The sequence below is a fragment of the Aulostomus chinensis genome, chromosome 7, assembly GCF_037954235.1.
Source record: "Aulostomus chinensis isolate RoL2024-O1b breed Wild chromosome 7, RoL_Achi_v1.0, whole genome shotgun sequence".
NCBI lineage: Eukaryota > Metazoa > Chordata > Actinopteri > Syngnathiformes > Aulostomidae > Aulostomus > Aulostomus chinensis.
Genome location: NC_141326.1, coordinates 29,137,074 through 29,146,913, shown reverse-complemented (window position 1 = coordinate 29,146,913; position 9,840 = coordinate 29,137,074). Strand labels below are relative to the sequence as shown.

General features: G+C 48.8%; 1 protein-coding gene across 1 annotated transcript; it reads left to right on the top strand.

Annotated features, from left to right (window-relative positions):
- The first annotated feature begins 96 nt into the window (after window positions 1-96).
- drd4a (dopamine receptor D4a) lies at window positions 97-9,538 on the top strand. Its single transcript, XM_086209791.1, has 4 exons — window positions 97-948; window positions 4,774-4,886; window positions 7,393-7,982; window positions 9,084-9,538. The coding sequence occupies exons 1-4, from the start codon at window positions 682-684 to the stop codon at window positions 9,296-9,298; spliced, it is 1,185 nt and encodes a 394-aa protein (XP_086065917.1). The 5' UTR covers window positions 97-681; the 3' UTR covers window positions 9,299-9,538.
- The last annotated feature ends 302 nt before the right edge of the window (window positions 9,539-9,840 follow it).

The following is a 9,840-nucleotide window of genomic DNA, read 5'->3' as shown; positions in this document are numbered from 1 at the left end:
CTCTCTCGCGCGCTCTCGCTCTCTCTGTCTCTCTCTCTCTCACACACACACACACACACACACACACACACACACACACACACACACACGATCAAATTGTCTCCTGCTTGAGCTCAGGGACTGAAGGACACCGCCAAGCGCAGCTGATAAGCGGCTTTATTAGGCTAATTTAGCCGTTAGTTGCCTGCAGGTAAACTTCGGAGCCGCGGCACCGGAGCCGGACGAGCTCACCTGAGACCCCGGAGACGCTACGGGTGGTCTTCATTCCCACGGGGACGCGGAGAACAAAGCTCCCTCCCGCCTCCGCAGCTTCCTGCGTCTCTTGGATCTTGACGCGTCGCTCCGTTTTCCACCCGCGCGGCTCAAAAATGTTCTTTATCAAGCAGACGAACGGGACTTTGACGGCACCAGCTGACTGAACCACGAACAACGCTATAAATGTGTGTTATCTGGCGCAGATTAGAAAGAATTCCACCTGTTTCCTTCGGGTTTTACGCGGAGGTTTTGCGTCAAGCGCGCACCGGGAGTCTCCGGGGCTCCGGTCTACAGTCCAGTCTGCGTGGCACCATGATGGGGCGTCAGTGACCAGACCCGACGAGGGTCCGTCCCGGCCTTCATGAGAGGCCACTGGCGGCGCTGCTGTGGCTCGGACCGGGACGGAGCGGAGGAGCCGCGCCGGAGATGACGGCCAACCTGAGCGTGGCGGCGGCGGGGGGAGCGGCGGGAGCGGTGCTCGACTCAGGGGCGGCCGCGGAGGGACGCAACCTGCCGGCGCTGGTGATCGGGGTGCTGCTGATCATCGTGATCATCTGCGGGAACCTGCTGGTGTGTCTGAGCGTGTTCACCGAGAAGGCGCTGAAGACCACCACCAACTACTTCATCGTCAGCCTGGCGGTGGCGGACCTGATGCTCGCGGTGCTCGTCCTGCCGCTCTTCGTCTACTCTGAGGTGAGATCAACAGGCGGCTTCATCGCTAAAAGTTGCTTTACCAGTCAAACAAAAACAGCTCACACTTTTTAAAAACGTGTTTATGATAAAAGAATGAGCAGCGACCCCTCAAAGCGTGCAAATGGCCTTCAGTTTCCCCTTAAACTGCCATCAACCATGAGCTGTCACTTAAAAGCATCTTCATTCAAAGAGCCACGGGTCTCAAACGGACTTCGCTGATTCGCCTCTTTTCTTCTGTTTGTCTCTTACATTTGCAGCATCACTTAATTAATTAAGGTTCATTAAATGCACTAGGGAGCTTTTAAGTGGTTACCTTGAGGGAGTTTGAAAGGATCTTCCCATGTACCAAGAGCATCGGAAGCGTCTCTGGAGGTCACCAATGAAGCTTGATTAACTGCAGCGTTTCAAAGTTTCCGTCTCTTTAAATTGAAGTTTGCCTCCCTTCGCGACTCCTGCATGTAAAGATGCTGCAGAAGGAGGCAGATCTTCTATTAACCTGTCCCTAAAAACGACACCAGAAAGACAAATACATGAACATGAGACAATGTTAAAAATGAGACGTAGGATCCAACGAACCGTTGACGGCATGAATTATGAGAACCAGCGTTTATTTCAGCTGGAATGAATTCAGGCGTGACAGATGAGCCTCGTTTTCAGAGCAGCAGATTTCACATTAAAACAAGCCAGATTTGAAGCTTTGGATTATCCAGTCACAGTTCAGAGTTCAAGCATAGTTAAACTCTCAGTAAACTCTGTAAAAAGGTCCAAAACATCAATAATATACCGCAAATATTAGTGTGGGAGAACTGGAGGAAATGCACTGAAGGTTAGTGTGAAGTTAATAGAAGATACAGCAGTTTTAGAGGCTAAAAATGCTGAATTTTACTTTGACACATTTTAAGCGTTAATTGATGCTGGGTGATTTTAATCATTAACCTCTACAAAGACGTTTTTCACCATACGGCTGTTTATTCTCTTTACTCCGCTGAATCCAGGACAAACGTCCACGTCTGCTCGACTGATAAAACGTGGAAATAAAGCAACTAATGAGTCCCACATATCAAATTAAAAGCAGCTGATGTGGAGCTGTTGTCTACTTGTTTCTGCTGCCCCCTAGTGGCCACATACATGGCAGCCCAGCCAGAGCTCCGCCGACACCACCAGCTCAGTTCCTTCATGAATGTTTCAGCAAATTCTTTTTGGCAAGAGTTTTATGCCGCGAACCAAAGCGAGTCAAAGAACTACTCATCCCAGAAGCCATTGCAAAAGATTATGTCCAACCTGTTGTTTAAAAAAGAACCCACATGTTGTGCCCAACAGACCGTTTTGTTGTTGCTGGCTAACTTCAAAAGGTTTCTCGTCAGAGAGGGAAACCACATTTCTGCAGCCAGAACTTGTGAAATTTGTTTGTTGTGCGTTTCCATGGTAACGGCTCACTCCAACAAGTCAGAGATGCCGCGGATGGACTTTAGTGGTTAGAGAGGAAGTTCTCTGTGTGACTGATAAAAACCTGATGACCCGCCGGAACCATCGACCCGCTCGCTGGCGGCGGTGGACCCGGGCTGCTCAACGGTATCACGGCTGATAATCAGCTCGTCCACGGAAACGAGGACCGTGTGACCTCGGAGAACTGCAACTGTCACATGACACGTACGCAAGCCTGCTTCCCGTAGAAAACCCCTCTGACTCGCCGCCACCCGCAATCGACTGTGTGAGACGGGAGTGTGGCAGCCGCACGCCGGTGGTTCTGGATGTGGTTCTGGATGTGGTTCTGGATGTGGCTCAGTCCAGCCAGAAGTTCTGAAAGCTGCTGTTTTCCCACCTTGGCATGAATGTGAAATGGAGTTTCATCATTAAAAACCTGTGCCGAGCAGCATGGAGGCGTCTGCGTGGCATCACGACTCAGTGACTATGAACCTCTGCTCTTTTGGTTTTGTCTTCATGTCAGGGGACCCAAACCCTCCACCAGACCCACTAAAGATCCCTCCACCCTGTGTTAAGATGTGTTTTTTTTCGGGGTCATTTTGACCGGACGGTCTGGAAGACAGAGGACGTCCTCGGACCGTAAATCCTCCTGAGCAAAACTGTGATTTGTGAGTTTGAGCCGGTAAAATCCCGTCTGACTTGACTAACAACGAACCGGGCAGCAGCAGAACGGCGTCCTGATGCAGATTTGAGAGAAAAGGGAAAAAAAAAAAACATCTTTAGGGGGTGAAAATTCAGGGACGTCTCAATCTAAAGAATAAAGAAGTGTCACTCATGTTCCTACTGAACTTTATGATTCAGAGCTTTCTTGAATGAAGTCTGTGGCTTTAAAAATAAGAGACAGGCTGGAGGGTTTCTGAGCCACGACGCTGATGTGGCTTACGACCTTCAGTTAAATCCAGAGAATCGGGGATTATTAACGAAGAAACCCTGCAACAAACCCTTTCAGATCGTGTGTGTATGCGTGAACGCCGTATATTCACATTTATTCATGCAAATTTCATAAGAGAAGAGTTTTTTATCTTTCATGATGGTTTTATTATCTTTCTTTAGTTTCCTTTCTGTATTTTTGTGACTTGTTTTTAATTTGAATCTGTAACTTCGTACCATCTTTTATCTGTGAGATGACAGTTGATGGGGGTTCACCCGACCCTGGTGTTTGTGAAATTACTGAACTCATTGTTTAAATGTCAGATTTGAACTCTCGCTGACCCCCTGCTAAGCCCCGCCCCCTAGCACTTAGAGTCTCCATGTGACGCCGTCCTCTGACAGCGGCAGAAAGCACACTTCCTGTCCAGGTTTACCACCAACACAGCGACCTATGTGACTCTGTGCCTGGATGTCAGGGGTCTCTTTGCAGAGGACGAGTCGCTGTTACTTTACTTTTTATTTTTACTTTTATTTTGCCAGTTTAACCCTTTCAACCTCCTGGTTTTCTATCACTGATGGGGGACAGGAAAACGCCAAAGCCTCAGCAACCTGCCCCGCCAAGTCAACAGGACTCCTCTTATTTTTGTCAGTGAATTTCTATTTATTGAACCTTGACAAAACAACAAACACAATCTGTGCATTCTTTGGGAATTTGGCTGTGATTCAAAGGTCAGAGGTCATCGGGGAGGCCTCGCAGTATCATTCAGGACAACAATGGAAACAGCTGAGTGTTTGTCAGTCCTTTATCCCTCTATTATCCATTCCCCGTAATTTCCTGTCCGGTCCTCATTACAGAGTCTCGCACTCTGTGTTCTGTAATCTAGATTGTTTTTGTTCTCTTCTATTCAGAACATATTTGAAGCTAAAACTAAATTAATTAAACCAGGACTGATGGGTACACCCTCCACTCAGTAACCAAGTAAAGTACAGATACAAAACGATTGTGTACTCAAAGGAACAAACCAGTGCTGTGGGACTTCCGGTCCTCCACAGACGCTCTGTTTTTGTAGCCGAGGTGCCGCGTCAAATCACTACGCCCGGGCGGAAAGTAGTTCTGGCTCGATGTCTGATTCTCACGTGACAGTATGAGTTCATGTAAAAACTATTTCACAAACATTCACCAACCCTCACTGCATCAGTGAAAAGTGTTTTGGATGCCATTTGAAGGACGTTCGCTCTGTTCCCATCCAGGAGCACTCGCTGTGCTAAGCTAACTAGCGAGGAGAAAAGGGCCACTTCTATTTCCTGTCTGGTTCTGGTGAAGATGGACAGTAAATAAAAAGAATATTTCTACAAGTTAGTTTGTACAGTTTCTAACACCGTGTTGTGTATAGCGACGTATGTACTGAGTGAATTGTATGAAAATGTGGCGTGTGCTTGGGAAACATACTAACCGTGTCCGTGTCTCAGTTCCAGGATGGCATGTGGACCCTCGGCACCAGTGTCTGCGACGGTCTGATGACCATGGACGTGATGCTGTGCACCGCCTCCATCTTTAACCTCTGTGCCATCAGCATCGACAGGTCAGTGCACACGTGCACGTAAACAGAGGGCAGGACGGGAGACTACGATCTGACCTTTGACCTCCGGTGGAGCAGTGTTAGAACGCCACGATAAACACTTAGGACCCGTGTCTATTTAATGCAACTTTAAACTTCTGAGTCACTACATTTCAGAGAGAATTATTACAACTCAACAGGAAGCATGAGTTGGTGCACGGGGCTTCAGGGCTGAGCACAAATGAGGAGGAAAACAGGACGGGGAGGTCAAAGGTCAGTGGAAACTGCCAAAATCAAGAAACTTGATCTGTCACGTGTCAGGGTCATCAGGGTCCTTCAAGATGAGCAGCTGATTAATCAAAGCACAACCTTGACCGGCCTGCAGGGACACCGTCGACACCTCGCTGAGGTCATCGGGGTCGGACGGTCACGCCGCGGCTCGGTCTGTCACTCTGATGTATGAACATGACCTTTTGCCAGCTTCCCGTAAGAGATCCAAAAGAAGAAAAAAAAATCCCACCAGACGCAACGATTTAAGGCACCAAATGAAGCACGTGTCGGCGATGATGGACTGCCAGATTTGCCCGGCGCTCGTTAGTTTGACTCAATGTGATTATCTGAAGCCTCGGCTGATGTTGAAGGATGGAACTCCGAGCCTAAAACCCCGGGAAGCTCCTCAAATCTGACGTACTTTCCCCAGAAAATATAATTACATCAAGACACTGATGGTGGAAGTGAAGCTAACGTGGACTGATGGTGATGATCTGAAGCTTTCTGAAGAAGCTGGCAGCAGTTAGAGGTTTAAGTGCATGAGAAGGTCTGAATAATTCAGCGGACGGGGCAGGAGAGGCAGCCTGAAGGTCTGCCCGCCCCACCTGCTGCTGCTCCTGTCCACATGCTGAGGGTTTTCAGCAGGTTTGATGTTTTTTCCACAGCAAATTGACTGATGACATTCATGATTTACTGAGCAGGACCTGGAGCTCCAGGTGTCCGGGGAGCCGAGGCCTCTGAATCAAAGAAGTGTTCAATCATTCATGAGGAAAGTCAGAGAGGTCAACCAAAAGTCTGTTTTTGCAAAGTGCGCACTTATTATACAGCCTGTATCATGAAATAAGAATACAGCTGGAATTCAGATTCCACATTGGTTGAAGTCTTAAAACATTAGCGTGCGTCTCAGGTTTCCATTGCTGATTTTTTTTCATTTTAAAAATGGCGATTTTGCGCCTAAACTGTGTCGCTGTTGGCCGATCTGTTTTCTCATCATGGTTTTACAGTTTGTTGGTATTTTTTAAAAAGTCAGTGTTTCATATATCTTTTCAACAAAGGACGCATGTTACCAGCAATTTGGGTCATCGGCCCTATAGAGGGCCGCAGGGACGGTGCAGGCTTGTAGGCCAGCCCAGAAATTAGCATCGCTAAGGGTTCTCTCTACCAGTCGCTGAAGGCGTTCGTCCTTGGAATTACAGTCCCCATGAAGCTCTGAGTCAAACAAAAGTTTGTGATTTGCACATTTTGTTTTGCAAAATGTTCCCAAATGAAGGCAGTTTTCATGAATTTCATCCTGAGCTTCCTTGTTCTGCTGCGGCTCGTCTGCCTCTTGAGGAACCGACGAACCCGAGGCGAGACCAGGGGTGTTCGTTTGTTCAGCAACATCACGCAGCTTTTTTATCTTAAAGCAACCGTTTTAAGAACCACCTCAGTGTGACACGATGAAGGCGAGCGGTGCCGCTTCACCTCTGCTCGTTCATGCTTTGTAATTTGAAACATCCGAGCATGAACTTCCTGCTAGCTGCTAATTCAAGGCACTTCTCTTGGCTTACAAAACAATCCCAAGAACGGCTCCAGCCTACCTGGGATCCCTGATCCAGGTCTACTCTCCTTCTCGCCCACTACGCTCTGCATGCCAAAGACGCCTGGTGCTTCCAGCCCAGCGCTGCTCCAAATCTCTAGCCAGACTCTTCTCTTCTGTTGTTCCCAAATGGTGGAACCAACTACTGAACTCTGTGCGTTCTGCTGAGTCCCTTTCTACTTTTAAGAGACAGTTGAAGACTCAATTGTTCAGAGAGCACCGAGGCACTGAACCTGACTCTGCTCCTCTTTGGGGTAGAATCAGTCAGAGGGTCCAAGACCCAGCACTGAGTGACTATGTAGCACTAACTGTGCTGTGTGATGTTGTATGTCTGTCCAAAAAAAAAAAAAAAGGGAGGGGGGGGCGACACTTCTTCTGCCACTAGATGGCAGTACCTGTGACCAAATCACAACTGAAGCACTTTTGTGCTTCCTATGGACTTTTCCTTAATTAAGTCTAAATTCTTGCTTGTGTTGTACGTTGCTTTGGACAAAAGCGTCTGCTAAATGAAATTGTAGAGTTGTAGAATTGTAGCTGGTGGTGCTACAAGCTAGCTCAGCTCCCGGCTTTGCAGAAATGATTCCAACGGGGAACACAGTCGCAGGCCCAGGACTGAGACGCTGAAATCAACTTTTACCACGAATTGCGATGTGAGGGTAAAACTCTTCTCCCATGTTGCAGGTTCATCGCCGTGTTGATCCCTTTAAACTACAACAGGAAACATGTGGACCTGCGGCAAGCGGTCCTGCTGTCGGCCACCTGGGTCCTGGCTCTGGCCGTGGCCTCGCCCATCATGTTCGGCATCAACAACGTGCCGGGCCGTGACCCCGGTGAATGTAAACTGGAGAACGACGACTATGTCCTGTACTCATCCGTGTGCTCCTTCTTCATTCCCTGTCCCATCATGCTGCTGCTGTACTGCGGCATGTTCCGGGGCTTGCGGCGCTGGGAGGAAGCCCGGAAAGCCAAGCTGAGGAACAGCATCCAGGCCTGCCGCAAGCTGCAGGAGGCTGCTGCCTCGCTCCCACCGCTGGCCTCACTGCCGCCGCCGCTGCCCCCCATCATCGAGCGTGAACCGCTGGATACGCCAGAGGAGCCAACGCCCTTGCCGTCCCTCGAGCATCACTTCCCCTCACCAGAGTGTAAGGACAGCCCCGTCTTGACAGTGAGCTTCAGCGAGATCAAGTTCAACCCTGACCCTCGTAGGAGGAAGACAGCAAAGATCAACAGCCGGGAGAGGAAGGCCATGAAGGTGCTTCCTGTCGTCGTAGGTGAGTTTACCTGCTGTTGGAACCCTGGGACCAAAGAGTCTGGCATCCAGCAACAATAAAGTACAACCAGTACTTGAGTTTGGGGCCCTGGGGCCACTGTGCAGGTGCCAGTTTCTGGGTAAACGTCACCTGCTTCCCAGGTGCAAAAAAGATGGCCAAATGTTTGGTTGAAGCCTTCAGTGGCCACAGCACCTGGGCTCTGACATCTCCAGGCTTCAGGTGCTGGCACGTTTCCTCTGTCAGGAGAAAAGGACTCATTGCTGCGCCACGACATGAAACTCTTCTTGATGCTACAAGTCCTTGCAGGAGTTCTTTGTCTTTAAGGGGGGGATTCTTTGGAGTTTTACCAGAAATCTCTACTCTGTGACCTCCAGAGAAGGAATCAAAGCCTGAAAATCCTTCAGTTTGAAGCTCTTAACATGTTTGGTTTGACTTCATAAATTAGTGGCTCACACACATTTCAACAAGGAACTAAATAATCCACTCAGACAACTGCACCAGTGTCAGAATAAAGGTTGAGTGCAGGTAAGCATGACCATCACTGCCGTCAGTTTGGAGGCTGCAGGCCCTTGAACGCCTCGCCTCTACCTCTGATGTCTGTCCAGAGGCTCTAACGCCACCCTCAGTAAAGGTTGGTCTATTAATAGCGGCGAGTGTTGGTCCTAATGCGTTGAAGTGCTTCCCTTTAGTACATACAAGCTAATCCTGCAGCTCCTTAGTCTGAAATCCAATTATTACGTAAGAGCTGGTGGACACGAGTCTCAGTGTGCGAGCGCTGCTTCATTGGCTCACCTGACGGTTCAGGTGGCTGCGTGTCACAAGAGATGAGAGTTTTCTGTCTAATAAACCACAGTTCTATCTCGTGTTTTGACCATCAGTTAACTGGTCGGTTGGTAAATGGTGACCTGAGATCACTAAATCCTCAGATTGTTGATAAATCTGTGAGTTGGCACGTAGGTTAAGCGGTGAGAATGTGGTTAGTTGGAGTTGATGAGTCTGTCTGACACCAGGCTCACTGATGCCTGATCTGATTTCGTCTCAGGATCTCTGTCCAAAGACCAACTCCCCTGGGTTCTGATGGTTCTCCGTCTCCTCCTGCAGGTGCCTTCCTGTTCTGCTGGACTCCCTTCTTCGTCCTCCACACCATGCGAGCTCGCTGTCAAGGCTGCCACATTCCTCCGGCTCTGATGAGTGTGGTAACGTGGCTCGGCTACGTCAACAGTGCTCTCAACCCCATCATCTACACCGTCTTCAACACGGAGTTCAGAAAGTTCTTCAAAAAGTTCCTGCACCGCTGCTGCTCTTACAGCGCCTGATGAGGACGCCACGGCGCCGCTGCTGCTGCATGGACGGTGGTGGAACCTACAAGAGCGAGAGACGCTTCGATGTAGTGTCTTTAGTTCGTTTACGTTGCCATTGTTTCCTTCCTGTGTGGGTTGTTTTTTTTTTCTTCATGTGAAGACAGCAAAGATTGTTTGAGCGTGATTCCTGTGAGGAAGCTCCTGCTCAGCATTACATCGACTCAACAGAACTTATTTTATATGTTATATGTCATCTTTTCATAATAAACAATTTTCACTAAAGATGCAGGTGGGAGTCCGTGTGTGTGTGAATCAGCCAGCGTCTCAACCCTGCAGGTTCACCCTCCAACAAACTGTCTGGATTCAAGAACCTTCACATTTAAAGTGGCTCTTCACCCAAAACGTGGGATTTGCCTTTTCAGGTTCTCGCTTACGTGTCTTGGAATCACTTTTTGCACGACGCCAGAATGCAGAAAGCACCAGCCACTTGTGTTTAGCTTGAAGCTAATGGAGGCTAACTACTATCAACAGCACACCGGCGTTTGATTTTCCCTCTC

Bases quoted from the DNA above. Each gene is read 5' to 3' on its own strand.
- drd4a (XM_086209791.1), top strand. From the start codon at position 682: ATGACGGCCAACCTGAGCGTGGCGGCGGCGGGGGGAGCGGCGGGAGCG. The intron at 949-4,773 runs GTGAGATCAACA...TCCGTGTCTCAG, and splicing joins CGCTCTTCGTCTACTCTGAG to TTCCAGGATGGCATGTGGAC. The intron at 4,887-7,392 runs GTCAGTGCACAC...CCCATGTTGCAG, and splicing joins TGTGCCATCAGCATCGACAG to GTTCATCGCCGTGTTGATCC.